General features: G+C 36.3%; 1 protein-coding gene across 1 annotated transcript; it reads left to right on the forward strand.

Annotated features, from left to right (window-relative positions):
* The first annotated feature begins 2,145 nt into the window (after positions 1 to 2,145).
* AGGF1 (angiogenic factor with G-patch and FHA domains 1) lies at positions 2,146 to 23,150 on the forward strand. The gene is made up of 14 exons (XM_032213600.1): positions 2,146 to 2,675; positions 4,491 to 4,590; positions 6,034 to 6,221; positions 7,532 to 7,678; positions 9,113 to 9,301; positions 11,838 to 12,171; positions 13,727 to 13,838; positions 14,981 to 15,032; positions 15,158 to 15,259; positions 15,487 to 15,652; positions 17,751 to 17,833; positions 19,246 to 19,373; positions 20,140 to 20,239; positions 22,355 to 23,150. The coding sequence occupies exons 1-14, from the start codon at positions 2,523 to 2,525 to the stop codon at positions 22,538 to 22,540; spliced, it is 2,040 nt and encodes a 679-aa protein (XP_032069491.1). The 5' UTR covers positions 2,146 to 2,522; the 3' UTR covers positions 22,541 to 23,150.
* Positions 23,151 to 23,403: the final 253 nt, after the last annotated feature.

Below are 23,403 nucleotides of genomic sequence, written 5' to 3' on the forward strand. Positions count from 1 at the left end.
GGGTATGAAATAGAATGCTTCCATTTGGAATTAAACCCTTCCACATCGCATGAATAAAAGTAACAGTCATCACTATGGTTCTTTTGCTCTCACCATACCATAGGAATCCCATAATGGAAAGATTTTTTCTTACCCTTGAACCAGTTTTGGAGGTCCTCAACACACCATTTGCACACTTTATGAGGCGCCCAAACTTTATCTTGATCTCCAATTTTTAGTCCAAAGCAAAGTATACTTTTTTCACAAAGTCTGTAATATTCTGCTGTTGCTTCAACACTGTATATTCACCACAGATGAAACAGAAACTGTCTAGCAAATTAATACACTTTCGCGGAGCCATAACGTAACGGTTGAAGAATGACGAGCTAACATGAATTGCGATGAAAAAGTGTGAACTGCCTAGAACCAAGAACCTGATGATGATTCGTACACAAGTGTGGCATGCAGGAGAGAGCAGCTCTGTGTCTGTACACGAGACATCACAGTGCTGGCCACGCCTCCTGCACTGACCAGAGAATGCTGCTATCTGCCCTGTGTTTCCCTCCCACTGGATTCTTCAGGAAAGATTAACCCCTTCTACCATTAGAAGCACAGACTTAAAACTTGCTTAGCTTATGTATATATCAGACCATCAGATTTACAGTGCTATATTTTTTTTACATAACTCGGACAAATCCTTTGAGGTTTTATTAGCATTTTATATCTTAAATGCCCTTATGTGAATTAATTAATAGTAATTTGGACTTTAAATTTGGTTAAAAACCCATAATATTAAAAAAATACCAAAAATTAAAAAAAATGATAAATTTGAAGACAATTTTGCATGTTGTGGCAAATCATTACATGTAGGAGTTTTTTCAATATTTTATTTGTTTTCAGCACACCATAATACATGGAAATTTGATGAAAATAATCAAACAGCTTTTTAGTCGCAGACCTGTGTAATGACTCACCGGCAATGTATAAATAGTTCAATGTATCCGTAATTGTATTCATTTACATGATGAAAATCACATTATTCTTTAACAGTGTAGCTCAATATCATTGTTAAACTTCCTGGCTTAGCTTCCAACAAATCAAAATATGAGAAAAAATAGCTTCCAAACATATCGAATGGGCTGGAAAAATCACCAACGAACTTCGGAATCAACAGAAAGTGTAAATACAAAAGGAAATGTTGTAAGTGAATAAAACTACTTTCTGCTACTCGGTATCTGTGGCATGTTTCCACTAGGTTCTGCTGATAAAAGCATTCTGAGCATCTGAACTTCCAGCCCTAAGTGTCTATGGAGATTGTCAGTCATCCAGAATATGGTTGTCCCAAAGGTGCTTTTTCCCCTTTTAAGATGCAACTGGACTTTCTGGTTTTTCTTTGAAGCCATTTCACTTCTCATCCAAGAAGCTTCTTCAGCTCTGACTAGATGGTGGGGAATGGAAGGATTTATATTCCTTGCAGACAGCTAGTCATTTGCATTCTTTTAGAAAGTCATTAAGCTCATTGGCTTGTTTAGCAATGTAAATTTAGGACTCAATTATGGTGGCAAGTTGAGGACTACCTGTATTACCTTTCATGGTAGATCTTACAAATACATGTTAAAGGTGAAGGTTCCCCTCGCACATATGTGCTAGTTGTTCCTGACTCTAGGGGGCGGTGCTCATCTTTCAAAACCAAAGAGCCAGCGCTGTCTGAAGACGTCTCCATGGTCATGTGGCTGGCATGACTAAATGCCAAAAGCCCATGGAACCCTGTTACCTTCCCGCCAAAGGTGGTTTCTATTTTTTCTACTTCCATTGTTTACATGCTTTCGAACTGATAGGTTGGCAGAAGCTGGGAGGGGAGCTCAGCGTCTTAGCTACTGAGCCACCTCGTCCCTAAACAAATGTTAAGTAATCAATAACACATACATAATAGGTTACTGAAGACAAGCACTTGCCAGTACAAATATTAATTCTAAAATATTTGAGCTAGTCACAAATATAAAAAATGCAAATTATAAAGAAGCTTCTTGCATAAGAAGCGAAAGTCTTCAAAGAAAAAGATCCAGAAAGTCCAGTTGCCTTTTTTGGGGGGTGGGTGGGAGGGAAGCACCTTTGGGATTACAGGCCAAAGACAGCATGCAAAAAAACCCAGGCGAGGGACAGACAAATCCCGGCCGGGAGAGGAGGACACAGCTGTTCGATCCCCGTTTGGCGCAGCTGAAGGCGTCACTTCCTCCCTTCTCAGGAAGAGCGACGAGGCCACCCATAATCCCCGACGAACTTTGTTATGTTTTCTTGAGGGAGGAAGAAGACCCACGAAGAACCGAGGGGCAGGGGGAGAAAGAAAGGGGAAGCGACCGACTCTTCTGTGGCGTTGGGGTGGGGAGGGGAGGCTTCCGCGGCTGCGATGGCCGCGAGGGACGTTGCGGAGGCAGCGGCGGCGGCGCTGCTGAACAGGCTCCGAGGTCGCTGCTCCTCAGCCTGCCCGGCTGATCGCTGAACAGCCGCCGCTGCCGCCGCGCCTCCTGGCAGGGAGAAGCGGGATGGCCGAGGCAGCCGGCGAGTCCCCGGCTGCTGCCCTGCGGGAGAAAGTGGCTGCGCTGGAAGCGGAGTTGAACTCCTGCCGGGGTCGACTGGAGCGGGAAAAGAAGAGGCGCCTCCAAGCCCAGGCCTGCGCGGCCAAGTTACGGAGGCAGGTAAGGGAGCTCTCGGGGACGCCCCGCGGTTCTTGCGCCTCTCCACTCCTGCCGGCTTCTCGGGGACAGGCGGCCGCTCTGCTGGGGCTGCGCAGCCGGGAACCCGCAGAGTCGGTTGCTTGACGCCTCTGTTGAAGGGAGGAGGTCCGCTGGACTCTCTTTTGATTCTCTGCCGGGCCTTGGATAGAGACAGGAGACAACCCTGACCCTCAGCTACCTCTACTTAAGTCTCCCTGACAGGGAGTAGAGTCTGGGAAAGATGTTGGGCTTGACTTGAACCTTTTTGGTCCAGTTTTCCTTAAGATTTCCCTCCTTAGATCTTGGTTTAGCATCTGCCATTCTTCTCTCAACATGGCAGCCGCCCAATATTTATTTCTGGCTTGCAGTTGTCCTGTTGAACTGATAAAATGCCATCACATCGGTTTTGACTCTTAATGGCTACATACATCCCCCCCCCTCCCATTATGATCTATTCCTAATACTTGAATTCCAGAGGAAGGTAGGCTTAGAAATTTGTTAGTTGCGAAGCGTATTTGACCCATCGCGACCCCATGGACAACGTTCCTCCAGGCCTTCCTGTCCTCTACCATCCTTTGGAGTCCATTTAAGCTCACGCCTGCTGCTTTCGGGGACTCTATCCAGCCACCTCATTCTCTGCTGTCCCCTTCTCTTTGCCTGCAATCTTTCCCAGCATTAGGCTCTTCTCCAGTGAGTCCTTCCTTCTCGTTAGGCTTAGACATAAGTTCTCTCAAATGATTCAGAAGATAGTTAAGGACGCTCGGTAGTCTTTCAGAGCCATGGAATAATAAGAATCTATTAAAAAGAGAAAAAAGCAAGTCAGTGTGATGGATAAAAGATCAATTAGGCTGCATAATCCATTTACAGGTAGCATTTGACTTGTTCAATGACCATTTGACATTATGACTTACAACCGGTCTTTGCACTTATGACTATTGCAGCATCCCTGTCATGTGATTAAAAGTCAGGCATGTGGCAATCCACTTTTATATTTACAAAAGTTGTGGTGTTGTAGGTCATGTGATCACCTTTATTGACCTTCCGGGGACTTTTGATAAGCAAATTCAGTAGGGGGAAGCTGAATTTGCTTAATGAGTGCAGTGAATCACTTAATGACTGCGGCAAAAATGTTGATAAATTCAGGCATAATTCACTTAACTATCACATTATTTAACAAAGCACATTTCAGTCCCAATTGTAGTTATAAGTTGAAGAGTAGCTATACAGCTAATGGCATGCTAGAAGATGATTTGGCTGGCAGGCATGATCATATCTTACAAGATTTTGTTTTGGGCTCAGATTTTTTTAATTTCCCCCTCCCTTTAACTAAGGGAATAGACACAAAAAGCAAAAGCAAAAAAGAAGCAACCAACAATAAAAAATATTATATATACTACAACTTATATATACACACAAAGTTTCAATGATGTTTGACTATAATTTCCAATACATAATCCACCTATGTAACTAACTCTTTCATATATTGCGAGTAACATTAGAACTATGCACCATAAATGTACTTTTCCAGTGATGAAGGACAACCCTGTTACTATTAAGCAGACCATGGAAAATCCATTTCGGTTGTTCAGTGGTCAATTTCGAAGTGCTAGTAATTCAAAAGAATGTAGTTATCTGAAAGTATTAAATTTTGTCTGACAGTCAAATTAACATGCATGTCCACCAACACTTTATTTCGTTTCTATACAAAAGAGGATTTGAAATAATGTTTTTTGGTTGATTAAGTCATACTAATCTATGTTGTGGGTTTAATTTTTAACTGCTTGTTTTATCTTGTAGGTTGAAAAACTTGGTAAAGTCAGCAATGGTGAAAGAAATGAGAAGACAAAATCTTCTGTAGAAGTGCAAACTGAAGACTCTGCTGCATGGTTATATGCAGGTAATAGGAAATAATGGAAATCCTATGAAGATTCAAAATAAGGGATCCTTGTTGCTCTCTGAGCTTGATTGTTTTCTAACATTGTTTGCCAGCACTGATGATATTACCTAGTTTGGGTAATGAAACATCTGCAAAAAAACCAACCAAGCTCAGAGAGCAGCAAGGACCTCTTATTTTGACCCTGAAGTACAAATGTTCTCCTTTATTAGATTCAAAACAATCTTGTGGCTATTTGATACATGCCTGTTGTGTTTGTCTTGCTGATAAAGGACTTTGTCCTAACCAATACAAAATGCTTGAAATTGCATTGTAAATCTACATTTATTATTAAAACCTTGTTACAAAATTATTTAGACAAAAGCTTCCAGTGCAACTTAAAAATAGTAATATTTAAATAATTACTTCCCATATAGACAAATACATTATTTGAAAAGAAAAAAGGGATGGCGGGGAAGGGAAGAGAAGGGAGAAGCAAGTTTAATGTAGCAGTGTTTAAAATTACAGTTCATATCACGACGAGCCATAATGACGAAAGTTCAATCAAGTAACGATATGCAACAATTTGAGCCAATCAAAATCAACTCTGCTTTTTTCAAGTATTTATTTGGTTATATAAATGTATTATTAATCCCTGTTTTATCTTGGGGTTTAATTTTTTTTTCCAACAGTAAAGATTCATTATGATAATATACTTTTAAAACTAAAAAAATAAATATGTAACAAATCTAACATTCCTATTTGCTTATCCCTAGCTTCTATCTACCTAGAGAAGCTATCAAATCAGTTACTATCAAAATTGATGTTTTGGTTAAGGCTATTTCCCAAGGCAAATCCACTGAGGAAAATATGCTTTTAAGTATTTATAATGATTGGGATGTCTGTATAGTTTTCTTACATATCTTTGAATTACTCTAGAAGGGCCAATAGTCTCAATATTATAGAGTCCAAGCATAGCCGGAATAACAACAGTCTTCATATTTTTTGCATGCTTTGATGCTATTTATACGGGGTGTGTGTGTGTGTGTGTGTGTTTGTGTATTGTTTGTGTGTGTGTATCTATATCTACCTACCTGCTTGTCTGCCTGCCTCTATCTATCTATCTATCTATCTATCTATCTATCTATCTATCTATCTATCTATCTAATCTAATCTAATCTAATCTAATCTAATCTTAATGAAACTAAAGCAGGTTTACAAATATTACTGTATGCTATTATTTTCTGATAAATAATGCAGCCGAAATTAAGTTGAGAACTAAAAACTACCCTTCTTAGAATCTTACTTTGGTATTTAAATTGTGATGGACTTTAATGCATGAACACTAGGAAATGTGAGATAGACAGACAGACAGACAGATAGATAGATAGATATAATGAATATTGTCTCAGATGTAAAATTCTTCATTCTTTCAGATGTCTAATTCTTCACTCTAATTTTTAACAGATTATTACTATCCTCATGATTATTACAACTGTTCTGAAGTATCCATTGCACCAGTGCAACCAAACCATGATAATGAAATATTGAACTCAAATTGTACAGATCATTTACAATTAGACAATCATTTTGATGTTAAAGACAGACAGCAAGATGAGCTTGAGGAACAGGAAAACATAATAAATAATGCGCAGGTAAGCTTGCTTATTTGTCAAATTTATATTTTCATTCAAAAATTGTTTGCGGCATATTTCATTGTTCATTTCATTTTTCTAACTTCTTTTAAATTAATGTATATTTAGAGATGCTGGAAGTTCACTAATAAACAACAATGTACTAAATGGATACTAAGATTAATCTACCAGGATAAAAATTAATTATATATGTTATCATTCTGGCTATTGATGCTTGTAGCATTATTTTGAATTATTTATATAGAATGATGCATGAAAAAAGAAACACGTTTCTCTAAATAAACTTAAAACTCTTTTAATTGTAGCTATGTATTATCCAGCAGCGGGATTCACTTATCTTCCCTACCAGTTTGCAAATGTGAGCACGAATGCACGCTCGCTTCTTCCACATGTGCCACCTTCTGCACATGCGCAGAAGGTTGCACATTATGTCGGGGCAGGTGGACAGAGCTCCCGCAGCCACCACTACCAGTTCGCCCCAACTGGAAAGAACCGTCTGAATACCACCTGGTGTTATTGTATAGTAGCTATGTATTATTGATGAAACACATGCCACTAAGTGCTTCTTTACGTTTTAGCAGCTTCCCTCCATATTGATCATTATTGCTATAATCTTAAAATAGCGTTATAGTCTATTTTAATTGTGGAAGGATTGTATCTGCATGGGCAATGCTTTGCAGTAAAGAGATGAAATAATAGTTTTTAAAATTCTATTTTTAGTAACTACAGCAATAGCATCAGTGCATTTCACAAATGGATGGAGTTAATTTTAGCAACAGTCACTATTTTCTATTCTTTTGGAAATTAGCAGAAAACTAATGTGCCGCTGAATTTTATTTGCATGATTCTGTAGTCGTCTAAGAATTACAAAAAGAAAAGTTTGGAGTAATTTAAAAATACTTTATTCTGTATAATAAACATATCTTCTTTTTTACAGTGTACTTATTTCTACAAAATTTGTACAATTCTTTTGTTAGCATGATTTTTTAAAAATATTTTATATGGAACATTTATCTTTCTAAAAAGATAAGATGCAATTTATACATTGCTGTACTATGTTTGAGATTCACACACAAATAATTTATAATAAAAAGTGGGATTGGTTGCACTTATAAGCTAATATATTTAGCAGATAATATTTTGGAATGAACATATGGAATGAAATCTATCAAATAAAATGAAATCTAAACTTAGTTTGGGATTTGGTGAATCCTTCATAAAGTTACTATAAAATAATGTTTGCAAAATAAACTTTGCAAAATTCCTACATAACATAATTTATCATGGTATATTGTATTTCTTAATCCTAGAAATCAAAAGATGTTTCATTAACAGAAGGCACATTAGCAGAAAGTCTGAGAGCTGCTGCAGAAGCTGCTGTAACACAAACAGGATTTACATATGATGAAAATACTGGCTTATATTATGACCATAGCACTGGATTCTATTATAATTCGGTAAAGTTTTTTTACATTGAATTTTAATTGTTGAATTGCAGAGGGGCATTGAATTACAGTAGGGTGATCCCATTTAATATTCATATTCTGAGATCAGTGATGCAATCAGAAAAGGAGTTTAATGTAACAGTATCAATTTAACATTGTTAAATGTATATTTTAAAACTAACCTAACAATGACAAAATAAAGCACTTTCATTGAATTAATTATACCAAAAATCTGGAAATACAGAAACTAAAACATAGCATCCAGAATTGTGCTACATGTATTTAACTGAAAAAATAATTCATCCAAAAATATTGAATAGAGGACAATAAAAGTCAGACTTGTTTTAATAGTAAAGCTTTATTTATAAAGATTACTTAGGCACTTTTAACTTGAAGGATTCTAAGAAGTGTGGAAAGATATGCACATTATATATTGACACAGCCAGTGTATATAATAAGAAATGCATTCAAAGAAAAAATATATATATAGTTGGGGGGAAGGGGAGAGAAAATAGGGATGAAGAAAAAAGGCATCAGAAAAAGATTTTTTCTATCTACTTTTTCTTTGTCTCTTCCTTACTGCTTCACTTTTTTTTCTTTGACTGACACAGTCAAAGTAAACAAAAGTACAAGCAACTGCAAGAAGGATGGTATTATACTTAACAGTTACACATTTGGTGCCAGCAATTCCATACCAGTTAGGTCTCAGACCTAAAATTTCCCAAGTTTTTTACAAGCTTCCAAAAGTCGATGATAGTAGAAACTATCCTTACCTTAAGGGGCAATGCAGGTATTCACTTGGATTAGGCAGACAGAATCTGTCTGAGATAAATAGTTTTGTAGATATTTGAGCTACATAGGGCTTTATTTATGAAAACTAGTACTTTGAATTCTGTTGTGAAATCTTTTGATATAGATAGTGAAATCACTATATGAAGTACAGTAATTGTTTACATATGGTCTTAAATAATAGTCTTACGTAAGGTGAATTACAGTAATTCATACAGTAGAAGACAAAAAGGCACGAGTGATATCTGTTACAAACAAAAGTAAAAATGTTGCCATTACTTTATTTGCTGGAATTAAAAGTTTAGCCAAGGACTACATTCAACATTACATAGATGGGTTTTTGCAGATATACCAAGACTTATTTTATGCCTCCCTCTCTACCACACACAGTGTATACATTGTTGCAGAACTTGTTCCAGAGTATTCACAATTGTCCAAAAAGAGTTGGGATGAGATATACAGTGAGGGAAAGCAGAATAATTGTTTGAATCAAATGACATCATTTTTAAAATCAAATGCTTTTATGGATAATATATCTTGCAAAGTGTTTTTACAAAATATATTGTCAAGTGTTATAGTATTTATCTGTCAAACTACATAGTAATATGTATAAAATACCAGATGTAAAGATATGGTGCATATTTAACTTTATTAAAGGAAAATCAGCTGTATTATGATCCAACCACTGGAATTTATTATTACTGTGATGTTGAAAGTGGCCGATACCAGTTCCACTCTCGAGTGGATCTACAGTCTTATGGAACTGAAACTCTTCAGAGCAGCAGAGACAGAAAAAGCAAAAAGAAACGAAAAGATGCAGAATGCTCTAGGACAAATGAGCACAAGGTATTTACTTAGTCAATGATTTTTAGTTTGTAAAAAGGCAGCTTGTGGTGCATTAGTAATAATAATCAAATGATAACTAAATGCAGTAAAATAGTATTCCCTGTTGATAGCGTTTATTGACCTCCTATGTACATATTTATGTCAAAGCAATTGTGTTGATCCCTCACACAGGCATGCATGCTCTGACAGAAATTACAGACACTTGTGCTCAGCAGGCATAAATCTGCATGTTTACTAAGTCCTATTGAATTCTATGACTCTTTGCTAAGTGAGTTTGTGTAAATTGCTGTTATGTTCAGACTGGATGCTTATACCCATTTATTTGGGGGTGAAAATTGGGATCCTTCTTTATTGAAATGGATCAGTAGAGACCTTCATTGTGAACTAAAAGCATAACAAATCCTATGTTTATTAAGTAATAAGATCCACTGAATTCAGTGGCTTTTACTTCAAGGTGTGATACTATGTACTCAATTGTGTTTGCCCTCCCACAGATAATAATTTTTTTTTTGGGGGGGGGTGTCTTTCCTTCAGGAAAATATGGTGATTATAATTTGAAATGCAGATCAATTATGGCAGCAGTTATTGTATATTTGATGTCACAATAATTCAGTGAAGTGTAATTTGTAGCTTTTTTCCTGATTATCTCAAGTCTAATTGGAACGGACAAAGATGTTTCCTTTCGGAATACTGAGTTGGACTATGACCCCCAATAAGCCGTACTTCCCAATAAAATTATTTTGATGATTTTAAAAATTTTATACTGATTATTGGAAGGAAATTTGATTTATTTGGTTTTTTGCCTTTAGATAGATTAAGGCAGGTCATTTAAGGTGTAAGTCATCAGAAATTATCTGTTCCTACAGATAATTAAAAAAAATAAATTTATGGGCTCTATATATGTTACACTTTGTCCTAAATAATGCATGAAGTTGCTTCTCCTGCTTTGAGGTAAGTAATATTTTGGCCTTAACAATAAATAAAATGAGTGGTAGATAAAACAAGGAACTTAAATTGTTTATGGCCTCATTGAAAGAATTTGGATCCTTAAAAGTGAATATAAAATAAATTAGCAGCAGCACTAAAACAGGCACAATTTCTTTCCCTTGGGAATTATAGGTTCTGGCTTTTGGATGCATTTTATAAGATACACCATCTTGGTTGAAAACTGTTGACAAAATGCAGCATGTTATCCAGTTAAAGATTATGGGAATAGGAGTTATAGTAATATATGGGTAGATAACCAGAAAAGTAACAATGAATTAACAAAACAATGGTTAACAGTCTTTCTCCCATAAAAAAACTACCCTGATAATTCTATCGGTTCCACCACAAAACCGCGATGCCCTTATCCGCGCCGACATAAATGCGGAGGCAAATCCGCGGCGTCCGAAGCGCTAAGAAAAAAACGACCCTACCGCCGCGACAACAGCGCGGTGACAGAAGGGCATTCTACATGCTTCGTTCTTTGCCTCCAAAGGTAGCCCTCCTCCTCCAGCTGACAGCGGCAGCGGGCACGGGCAAAGCGGGCTGCCTAGCAGCAGCAGCCCGCGGGAATGGTCCAGCTCAGCCGCGGAGGGCAGCAGGAAGCGGAGGAGGATGCGGCAGCGGAGGCGGCTGAGGCTCTCCCGGGCCGGCGAAGTGGGCTTGCCCGGTGGCGGCGGCCGCCTATCCAAGGAGATGTTGTTGAGGAAGAAGAGGGCGGCCTGCCTCTGCCGGGCAAGGCCGCTTCGCCGGCCCCGGGAGAGCCTCAGCCGTCGCCGCTGCTGCGTCCTCCTCCGCCGCCAGCGTCGGCGGCCCTGCTCGGCCCCCCGCGGGCTTCCTGCTGCCCCCCGTGGCTGTGCTGGACCCTTCCCGCAGGCTGCTGCTGCTGGGCAGCCCGCTTTGCCCTGTGCCCGCTGCCGCTGTCAGCTGGAGGAGGAGGGCTACCTTTGGAGGCAAAGAACGAAGTATGTAGAATGCCCTTCTGTCGCCGCGCTGTTGTCCCCGCGGTGATGACGTCGCGACTTTAGCGACGCGATTTAATCTCCGCTATTTTGCGTAGCGCGGTTTTGTCGTGCCACGAATTCTATCCAGAATATAATAGACTCACTTCTGTAAAAGAAACAACTGGTCTTGTCCTTCTCTTTTGTCAGTTGGAGCTATATGTTTATTCCAAAGAAGAGAAATTATGTTATTGTTGAGATGAAGACAAACTATAATTATTTTTTCCTGGGTTTACTGACAGAATTTGGAAATGATGCTTAGTTGGCCAGCTGTTTATTCTAACAGACTACTGAACTAAATGAAAATATAGGAAATGCTTTGGGGACAAAAGGCTAGTAGGAAAGTGACATCCCCAAGTGCAAGGCACAATTTGTTTAAAAAAGAAAAAAAAAATGTTGGGAGTAGTAAGGGAATGCAACCATTATATTTTGCCATACTTGTTAAATTGATCAAAGTGAATTCTCATTATCCTGCTATATACTCTCTGTGTATCTGTACACACACACAAATTTTAAAACTTAACTACATTCCTTTTTCTATAAATCTTCAGAATCTGAACACAGAAGAACAAAAGTCATCTAGCAGTCTGAATTGCCTTTTTGCCCCTAATGAACCAGGTTCTCCAGGAGAGGAAGAATTTCCAGATGTGAAAAAGGCTAAAGTGGACCTTGATACAAGAAACACTCAAAAGACTAAGGAATCTGTTACTGCCAACGGAAGTAGTATAAACGCAGAGTTTACTGCTAGTATAGAAGACAGTAGAACAGATACAGAAAGTGAGCCAGAAGAAGGTGAAATCACAGACACTGAACAGGAGGAATATAGCAGTGAAAATGAAGCGACAAGTGAAGAAACTGTAAATTCAGAAGATGTGGATAGTGAAGGTAAAATTAAAGGTTTTTTTGAAGGATCTTTTTATGAAGGATATTTAGGAATAATATTTGCAGATTGGAAACGATAAAAAATAATTGTTAGAAAATTGAATTATACACATTTGAATGCAAAACTGTCAAAATCAAGTTCTTCAGTGAAGTACATAAAATATCCCAATGTCCTGCTTATAAATATTGATCCATAATTAGAAAAATCTATCAAGTAAAAACTTACTGTGCACATAGTTCTTTATATGGATATTGATAGAAAAAAGTAAACATGGACTTGAAAACACATGTTCAGAAAAACTATTTTTACAAGTGGGCATAAGATGCTTATTGATATAAATTAGTTATTAAGATGGTAATACTCTTTAAAAAGTACTTAAAGTTCACAGAAAGTTCAATAACATTTAGTCTGCTGCTGAGAAAAAGTAAGTATCACTTCTGTTTTGTTCCAGACTGCTCCAGGAAAATAGACAATCAATGTAGTCCTCGATTTACGATCACAACTGAGCCCAAAATTTCTGTTGTGAGAAACTTGTGAATTTTGGCCCATTATATGGCCTTTATTGCCATAGTTGTTAAATGTATCACTGAAATTGTTAAGTTAGTAACATGGTTGTTAAATGAATTTGGCTTCCCCATTATTCTGCTTGTCAGAATGTCGCAAAAGGTAATCATATGATCCCAGGACACTGCACCTATCAGTTGCCAAGCATCTGAATTTTGATCAAATGACCATAAAAATACTGCAATGGTTGTAAGTGTGAAAAACAGTCATTAGTCACTTTTTTCAGTGCCGTGGTAACTGAACGGTCACTAAATGCATTGTTGTAAGGTGAAGATTACCTATACAGCTTTTCAGCGTTTGTTGATTTCTAAAATATAGAACTCTTAGGGATCATCCGTCTTTCAATTACTGCCATTAAATATCAACTAAATAAGAAGCAAATGTCTACATAATTAGGAATTCTGTTCTATTCATTCAGTGGCCAATGAAAGATGCTTAAGAGAAATCCACATGAATGTAATGGTATTATCTCATTCTCTTCTCCTCCCCCCCACTCTTCAAATTAACAAGATATGTAATACCTACAAATGCATTTCCCATAAGAGATTTTTCCTCTCAAATAACAGAATACAGCAGCTCTCTTCATTGCTGCTTTCACTTAATCTGACAAAGTTATTACTACATCAGTTTAGGATTAGCACATTGAAGTGGGGACATGTTCTCTCTGTTCATTTGGTTACTCTAAGATTATTTTAGCTGTATTAATGCTATATTCTTTTCTTATATATGCAATACCAAGAAGTATCTCTCTAGAGTTACAATGATTAGCATTGGTCTTTAATGGCTACACCTTGGGAAAACAAGTTTGCCAATTTTTCTCTTGTAGGTATGGCTGCATTATTCATATTTTAAGTTTTACATAGTTTTTGCGAATTTTATATATTGCTTCCACATATATATCTATATATTGGCTGAAAATCAAATATGGTTTCTAATTCTCTTTTGGGGATGCAGAGAAAAGTTTCTTATCCTGATACTGATTTATTTATTTAGATGAAGACAAGATCTGGCCACCTTGTATCAGAGTGATCGTAATTAGGTCACCAGTACTGCAGATGGGGTCTCTGTATATCATCACAGCTGTGAAACCTGCCACAATTGGAAGGTACCGCACAATTGTTAATGAGATGTCTAGATTTCTGTCTTAATTCCATCCTGTTTATTCATATTTGTAATATTTTTAATGATCATCTTCGTAATCAAGGCTTCATTTTGAATGAACCTGATTTCTTATATAAGTATTGATTATAATGAATGTACTGATTTACTATTTTAAAACAACTCAATTAGATTTTTTCATTAAAATACACACACAAAAACAGATGCATGTATATGTAACTGTATATATAGGAAGTGCACTGAGGAGACACAGATAAAAATGTCCTAAAGTTACGCCCACATGTGTTCTTTTTTAGTTTCCTTACTGCTGCTTCCTATCCTTGCATAAAAGGCATTTGAATCCATTGGGGTTGGGATTTTTTTTTCTTGTTTGTAAATTCCACTTTTTCTCTTGGTTTATTATCTCATTATAAGGCATTTTGGTGGACTCTTGAATCTGGTCTGCTGGATATGAGAAAATCAGCATTGTGTGTGTGTGCGCTCGCATGCATGCACAAGTAAGTGACTATCTGAATCTTGCTCCTTTCTAATAATAATCCCTTCTAAATCCACTGATGGACTTAACTGATGTCTCTGGACAATATTGGCAATAACTGATGGGCATTTCTGACAGTGCTGGATGAAATTACTATTTAATTCAGATTTACAGTAGGGTTTTGTAGAAATTTATGAAAATAACTAGATTCAAATGTTCCACAGTGAAGTGAAGAAGAAAAAAAGAATAAATTTGTACCTGGACATGGGCAAAATTTAGAGGACCTCCTCTAAGCCCATTTTAATGGAACCAGGGTATACCATTCATTATTTAACCAAATAAAAAAACAGTAAAAGATCATTCAACTTTTCTAATATGAAAAGTGCTATTTTACTAAAAAATAATTTTAGCCTCAAAATTCAGAGTTATATGTCTAGTGTACTTACAGATCTCAAAAGTTAATTTTTTTAAAAGTGTGTCTCTGGTAACCCAAAGGCTTCCAGCTGGCAATTAAAGGAATGCTGACATAATCACTAATGAGGGATTCTGCCAATGAAGTCGAGTCTGCCATGGACTGCTGAGGCTAGTCTTGCTTCTCAGTGAATATATGTGCCATGTATCCCCAGACTTTAACAATTACTTCTTTTTAACAGAGAGAAAGGGATGGAACATACCCTGCAGATTCCAGAGGCCTCTGTCAGCAAGGTAATTAATTCTTTAAGCATGTTTATGTAATTGGAAAGATGATTACAGCAGAAAAAAATTGATTTATTACATTTTAAATGTTTTACAATATTTATGTACTTGCTATCAAAATATTTTTCTGTTAGTTCCACGTGGAAGTATACTTTGATCATGAATTGCAAAGTTATGTTCTTGTGGATCAAGGCAGTCAGAATGGCACTGTGGTTAATGGAAACCAAATTCTTCAGGTGAGTATAACAAAGAAACATTCTTCTGGCTGATGTTGTTGACCCCTGCCTTTCCCCAGCACTTCAGATGGCCACTTCTCTATCCTTTCTGCTCAGCTGTGAAACTGCTAAATGCATGTTTTGCTGTGTCACATACAATCCTCTCTATACCTTTCTCTCTGAAGTAATGGTCCCAGGTTCTCTTGTTAATTTTCTGCTTCCCAGATCTCGTGTTCATTTATTTACAGCCTAAAACAAAAAGTGACCCCCATGTTCTGGAACACGGCGATGAAGTGAAGATTGGAGAAACTGTACTATCTTTTCATATACACCCTGGTAGTGAAACCTGCGATGGATGTGAACCAGGGCAAGTCAGAGCCCATCTTCGCCTTGATAAGAAAAATGAATGTTCTAGTAAGTAATGAAATATGGTTAACTTCTAAGGAAAAGTTAAAACAAAACATTATATTGAAAATAATATTGTATAGTTAAGTAAGTCAACCTGAAAAACTCTTAGATGTAGATATGTGGATCATCCAAAGATAGGAAACATTCAAGAGCTTTTTATGAGGCAATATATTATAAAACTCAGATAAGATAGAGAATAATAGAAAATTCAAGTCATTAAGCTTGCATGATTAGAGTCTTAAGATAAAGAAGAAAATGAGTTTATTTAATAAATTAGATTTATAAGATGTCATATACCAGTACTTTTTAGACTACTGAAAATGCTGATTTTTAGCAGTAACTGAGATTTGCTGAAAATTGCCTTAATATGTTAAAAATAAATATTTTTAGTACTGAAGCTTTTTATGTTTTTAATGCACAAAATATTCAACCTAATGGTGTTAGTCTAATGGTGTAAGCCCATGATGATGAACCTATGACACACGTGCCAGAGCTGGCACGCAGAGACCTCTCTGTGGGCATGTGCACCGTCGCCAGCTGCTCTTCATGTGTGCCAACCATCGGGTCTTCAGTGTCTGAAAATGGCCCCAAAAATGGCCATTTTCCAGGCTGTTTTGGGGCCTGAAAACAGCCTGAAAAACAGCCTGAAAATGGCCTGAAAACAGCCCAAAAAACAGCCAAAAAACAAGCATGTGTGCACTGCCCAGCTGGTCTTCAGGTTTCTGGCACTCCGGCATGCGCACATGCACTTATGTTCTGGTTTGGGCTCTTGGTGCCGAAAAGGTTCGCCATCACTGGTGTAAGCTAATGGTCTTAGCCATATTAAGCAGCCTGAATTCAAGAACTGAAACGTTTTCAAACTTAACTTTTTTCATCTTTGTTTTAAGTGACAGTCTCAAATTGTCTCTCAATTCAGGATGCTGAATATATAGGCATATATTTATATATTTTTTATTCAATTGACAGCTCTTATGCTATATTTGATCTAGATATATTAGAGGAAAATACAGTTCTTTGCCTCCTTTCTAGTTGGGGTCACCATTCTCACTGCTCAGTTTAGCATAAGATCCACCAAGATAAACTTTACAGATAGCTCAAAACAATATTTCTACATTGGGGGGCAAAGGGCTACATTTGTGCATGGGTTAGATTTTGGAATTTTACATTTGTGTTTTTTCCAAGTGAGAGGTGGTTTCTTAATATTAGTTCTATTCTCAGACATATTTTATATTTTGTTTGAAAATGAAAATTGGCTAGAAATAATGTTTTTTTCTATCAGTTTGCTGCTGAATTTTGATACCATGATTTCTGTTCTGGGAACTGCAAAAAAGTGTATAGGAGTTCATCTACCTGTCTACCCAAGAAAGTAGTTACTACACAGTAGTATAAGGACAAGAAGCTGAATTTAGATAATCAATATTCTCTGAAGTGAGCTTATTAGTCCTTTCTTACCATCTTCAGTTATAAGTGAAGCTAAAAAGTATCAAGTGTTAGAAGCTAAAAAGTATAGCGGTAGATAGACACATGTTGTCCTAATGTGTAGATAGCCACCTGACTATTAAAATAATATACACTTGTATCCTGCTCGTCGCAAAGCAATTGAACATAAAGCTTAGTCTTTCATCGACAGAAATAAATTAACTCAAATAATAAATAACTTAAGCTCCTTCACAGGTTTTATAATGGAAGGGGACGATAGTTGAATTTGGAAGGGGTTTTAAAGCTAGCTAATTTCATTAGGATTTAAGCCTTTGTGAGCAATAGTTCACTGGATGCATAGAATAGTTTGTTCTTATAGGACTTTAAATACATTGAGTGTGTTTAGCAAATAACAAATGTTCTTATATTTTTCCATTTGCTAATTGATAAGGTACTCAACCTTTTCCTCTCTGTCTCTACAATTAAAATCATGCCCATTCTAAACATCTGAGGAAGTGAGCTCCTGCTTGACAATGATGATGCACTAATATTAGTTAGTCTTGAAGATACTATGAGGTAGACCAATACATTTGTATAGGTGTAAGCCTAACATGGTTAATTTGATTCCTGTCTACATGCAGTAAGTTACTGGTTTTGTTATTTGATGAAATTCTTTGTATTTCAGTTGTTCCTTCATTGACAAAAGAGGAAAAGGAATTAGTTAGAAGAAAAGAATTAAAACAAATACGTGTAAAATATGGCTTACAGGTAGATTTATTTTTAAATGTATTCTTAATTGATAATGCATTTTGGAACTTATTTTAAACATTTGGACTATTCCGATATGCCTCAGTTATGATAGTCTGTAATATAGAATGAGATGTACTACAAATAAGAATCAGGATACCATATTGGATTGAAACTGTGGAGACATCAGCTCAAGTCCTTATTCAATCATGAAACTTATTTAGTAATTTTGAATTAGTCATTCTCTCTCACCCAAGATATTTTATGTGTCATGGGGATATACTGTCCTGCATTTCCAAAGAAAATGCAGGGTATAAATACATGAATTATACCCAATTTATGAATTATGTGAGCATTTAAACTAATTTATAGAAGTGTTTTTTGCCTGGTTGGACCACAAGCAAAGGCTCTGACAGTGTCCACATCACCATCATAAACATAATATTGCCTTTTAAAGGAGTTCATTTTTATAGTAACTTATGAATGTTAAAGCAGACCTACTGGATAAAATCAAAAGACCCTTCTAATCCAACACCTAGCTTCCTATTGTAGGTAATTAGCTCCTCCTCAAAAACTCACAAATAAGTGGGTTTTTAAAAAAACTATTTGGATGTACAGGTTGTTCTTGATTTAATAACAATGCATTTAGTGATGGAAGTAGAAAACAGCACTAAAAAGTGACATGGCTGGTTTTCACACATGACTATAACAACATAGTCACATGATCAGAATTTGGATGCTTGTCAATTGGCATGTATTTTTGACTGTTGCACTGTTCCAGGCAGAGGTGAGTTTCTTCTGGTTTGGCCTGGATCAGGCGAATTGGTAGTGGCGGCAGCTGGAGGCTCCACTCACCTGCCCGGACGCTTCTGCACATGCGCAAAAGCATCGCGCGTGAGCGTACACGAGAAAACCAATAGTAAAAAAAAAATTGGAAACCTACCACTGGTTCCAGGGTCATGTGATCACCATTTCTAACCTTCCCAGCTGGCTTCTGACAAGCAAAGTCAATGGGGGACTCCAGATCTACTTAATGACCACATGGTTCTATTAAACAGCTGCAGTGATTTGTTTAAGAACTGGGGCAAAAAAAGATTGTAAAATGGAGCACAACTCACTTAACTGTCTTTTTTAGCAACAAAAAAATTTGGGCTCTATTGTGATTGTAAGTCAAGGACTACCTGTACTCCAATTTGAATCTCAAATAAGAAAAACATGTTTCTGTTTCCTCTATTATGCATACTTTATGAGTCTGTGCCATTTTCTACCCCTCCTAGTCATTTCTTTCTAAATTAAAAGAATATAAATAATTCAGTCTGTTTTTTTAAGGTCTTTCATGCCCATTATTTTTATCACAATTTCCTGTTGCAATATATGTAACTAAGATTTTAAAAGTACCCTTAATTTATGAGATATGTTTTTGTTTTTAAAAGAATACAGAATATGAAGTTGATAAAGTTGTAAAAAATCCGAATTACAAAGACAGAGCAGGAAAGCGCCGTGAAACAGTTGGAAGTGAAGGGAACTTTTATAGAGATGATGCTCCAGCCTCTATACATGTGTAAGTTGGTTGGTTTCTTTTATTTTACATAATTAGAAGGTGTTGCACTAATACACAATATTGCAAGATTCAAATTTCTAAAAAAATCTAAAATAATTTCAAACATTACAAATATTGACTTAAAATAAGTCAAAACAACCAATGTTGTAGTCACAGCGAAGATTAAAATACATTAAAAGTATGGTAGATACAAGCACTTTAAATTGTTCTGATAAGGATTTGACATCTGCATTAATTGGAAGTCAGGATTGGTATAATATGATCAGAATAATAGGCACTGTAAAATATTATAGTTGCATGAAGTGTTCTTGGGGCTCTCTGAGCTTTGTTGTTTCCTTGCTTTTATTACCCAAACTAGGTAACATCATCAATGCTGTAAGGAATGAGATTTGCTCTCATTGTATATTCTAGTGGCTTGCCCTGTCAGTGTTGGTGATTATTTGGTTGGGCTATTTACTATTAACTTGTTTAGCAGTTCCTTGACTGGGGTATTGGTTCTTGATTAATGTTAATCTTGGTGTTAATCTCTGCTCATCTGTATGTAGATTGCTGGTGAGGTGTTTTGGTCATAATTGTATGTTAGCACTGGTACTCGGAGATATTCCCTTGCATAAGAAGGGATATTTTATATATAAATATATTTTCAAAATAAGTATTAAAATATAACCTGGTATCTTCCATTATTGGAAAATTTAAACAATTATAAAAATTTAAACAATTATTATTCCAACTCCTCTTTTCCATATTTGCTGTTTTACTTTTGAAGGGAAATTAGTGAGAATAACAAAGGACACAAACTATTGGAGAAGATGGGATGGAAGAAAGGAGAAGGACTCGGAAAAAGTGGTGGTGGAATAAAAGATCCAGTATGTATGGTTTTTTTTTCAGCAAGCAATCCCATATAAATAGGGTTCTTCTTAATTCTGTTTTATTTATCAAAAAGAACCCTGTTAAAATGAGTAGAATTTATTTTTAAGTATACTTGTGCTGTAGAATGAACAGGAATGGCCAATTCTGAGCGGGTCATAATTTATCCGACTGGCTGAAACTCTAATAAAGATTTTAATTACTTCTGGTTTCATCTGGGAAAAATCTTCAAAGGTTTTACGAGCAAGTAGACTATGATGTCTTGCCCGTCCTTTCCCTGAGCCCATAACCCTAATCCATGCTTATCTCCTTTCTGCTGCCACATGTAAATTCAAGTGCAAGATACCTGGCTTCCCTCCACCCCTCTTCATGATCTCCCAGCACCCATCTTCACCTGTGGCTACCAGTCTCCTGCCAGAGCCTATCTGCCCCTCCTCACTTGCCCAGTGTCTTTTGTTCCCTTATTTCCCTCCCACTGCTGCTGTGCACAGCATACCCAACCTTGCTCACTTGCTCTTCATCCCATCTTTTCATCGCCTTATTCTCCATTACATGCACTTTATTGCTGCTCTGTGCAAATATTGATGGTTTTGCATTTTCTCCTCTGTTCCCCATGTCAGAACAGCTCTGCTCTGAATGTTATGTGTTATATTCAGGCACAGACTCAGAATGCGTATTCTAGCCTCTGCCTGAATATAACACATGTGCTTTGAACAACTATTGCTTGTTCCATGCATGCAACATTTCACAATCCCTACTACTACTACTCAGTATTAAAATATCTGTGATTTGGAACTGACCATCCTGACAATGTAGTATATACGAGCAAACCATTCCAATGAGATGCTTTTACATTGTTCAGGAACAATAGCAGAGCATATATTCAATCATTAAAACAAAAGCTGCATTTTTTGTAAGATTGGTGCAGCTATCTCCCAACAGCCTGGAAACAGCTATAGTAAAGTAGCTGTGCATTTGTTTACATGCAGAGGCATCTGCGTAAACCTTTCAAAATATATGGTGTTTCTATCATTGAAAAGTTGACTTTATACATGATAGTTTGCTTTGCAAAACACCTCTTTCAAATGTTTTGCACAATCCTACAAACAGGCATATGGAGTTGCAAATAACTGTCATTTTTGACCAAATGCAAGGTTTTGCTTTAAAAGCAAAGGATTCTAGACACAAATGTCACGTGAAATTGTATTTGCAAGGATATGGTTTCTGCACTGTAATACATTTACTGGAACTGATAAAGCAAACAAATTCAAATTTCTAAGTGGCCTTTTCATTTTTACTGCTTACTAACAAGCCTAAGAAACATGATATGCATGCATAATATGCATGGCTGTCTTGCTTACATGATATGTAACAGGGTTAAGAAATTAAGAAACCTGGTCTGAAACAGCAGTAAGACACAAGGATGATTAAATTTGGAAAAAATCTTTCAAACTGTAAGAGCTTTTGTCAGAGGTGATAAGTTCAGTTTTTCAGATCTGATCATTTATTAGGGAAACTGGGAATTAAACCTCAGTGTCTGAATGCTGGCTGCTAAACTCACATTAGGCTTAATTAAGTTGTCTAAGAAAAATGACGTTTTTCATATATGATAAGATTAAATGAACTAGTAGTCCACTTGATTGAAACATACATTGAAATTTGACATGGCATATTTACTTGTTTTGTTAAAACAAATTAGTGTTTAAAACATTTGAATATACTGGAAATCTTTCAATTACTGTAATATCTGATCTTGTAATATACTTGATAAAATCTACTATGCAGTGTGATTTCCCCATCTTCTCCCTCTCTCTCTAGCCTGAATATATTTTCAGAATGTGGCCAGAAGAACAAAGTATATCAGGCCATATATTTCTATATGTTATTATATTTTCCCATTGGCCATTTTGGGTGTCTTAGTGCCTCAAGATAGATGGTCTTGTATATGCAAAGCATGAATACACACCAATAATACCTTAATATTTTAGCAAAGTAGTAAGAACATTATTTCCAGGTTCTGCACACAACAGTGTTTTTCTATGTCTAAAAAAATAATTATAATTATGGAATGCATATTTATTGAATTTAATTTATAAAAATTCAATGTTTAACAGATCAAACTTCAGTTACACAGAAAGCATGCAGGCTTAGGTGCAAGTATGCCTATTTCTGCTGAAGAGATTGAGATCATCAGTACCAAAAACAAAAGGAACTGGGAAAAAGCAAGAGAAAGATTTGCAGAAACATTTCAGGATTCTAAAACTCTGCAAAAATGCACCGAAGAATCTAACCCAAATTAGAAGAGCAGCAGATTTAAATTCATAATTTGTTAGCTTCTTTATGTAATTATGGTTTTTTTTCCTTTAAAGGTGGAAATGTATTTGTTGTATATTAACTGCTATATGCACTCACTTAATTGTAAAGTACTGTCATTGTACATGTTGATTTGCTTCTCTAACACCAATTGTAATCATAAGATGTGTATGGCCTGAAACGGTCCAGTTCTTTTTGAAGAGATTTGGAAGCAAGTATGAGGGTAATTGAGGATTTTTTTTAATTCTACCATTTTGTTGAAATAATTTGTCACTTTTTTGATTCCTCATGGATCTCAAAGGAGTCTTTGGCCTGATGCAACAGAAAGTAAGAAACAAGAGCCAAAAGTAAAGCAATACTGATACATCTCACTTTCATAAAATGAAATCAATAGATTTTCTAAAATTAGACAACAATTCTGTTCTAATGCAATATCACTATTTTTGGTGAGAAAATAATATACATAATGCCATATACAAGGTCTTATTTTCTTCTGTGAAGAATTCTAAGGGTTGTACATTAAGCTTCTAATATTCTATTCAGGTAGCATGTTTAGAAAATTATAATAGTCTGATCTGTACTTTTCAGCATTCAGAATTACACAATTCAGGGGCTGAACTATTATAAAATTCAGAATCTTCCTGGAATCAGTGATTGTTTTTAATGACAGGGAAGGCTGTTTCTACTCCAGTTTAGCTTTTTCAATATGCAGGGAATTCTGAGGTAGGAAAAGCAATCATAGATTTAGAAGTGGCACAGTCTAGGACTTTGGTACCATAAACTAGTCTTGAAGTTTTAGCTCTATTAGCCTTCTTATCTTCAGTCTGTACTGCCATACACCTTAAGATTT

The sequence above is a fragment of the Thamnophis elegans genome, chromosome 3, assembly GCF_009769535.1.
Source record: "Thamnophis elegans isolate rThaEle1 chromosome 3, rThaEle1.pri, whole genome shotgun sequence".
Classification (NCBI taxonomy): Eukaryota; Metazoa; Chordata; class Lepidosauria; order Squamata; family Colubridae; genus Thamnophis; species Thamnophis elegans.

What these genes read in the sequence shown, in the direction of transcription:
- AGGF1 (XM_032213600.1), top strand. Translation starts at nt 2,523, where the DNA reads ATGGCCGAGGCAGCCGGCGAGTCCCCGGCTGCTGCCCTGCGGGAGAAA. An exon ending in CTGGATTCTATTATAATTCG is followed by an intron (nt 7,679 to 9,112) that starts GTAAAGTTTTTT and finishes ACTTTATTAAAG; the next exon opens with GAAAATCAGCTGTATTATGA. An exon ending in GTGGTGGAATAAAAGATCCA is followed by an intron (nt 20,240 to 22,354) that starts GTATGTATGGTT and finishes AATGTTTAACAG; the next exon opens with ATCAAACTTCAGTTACACAG.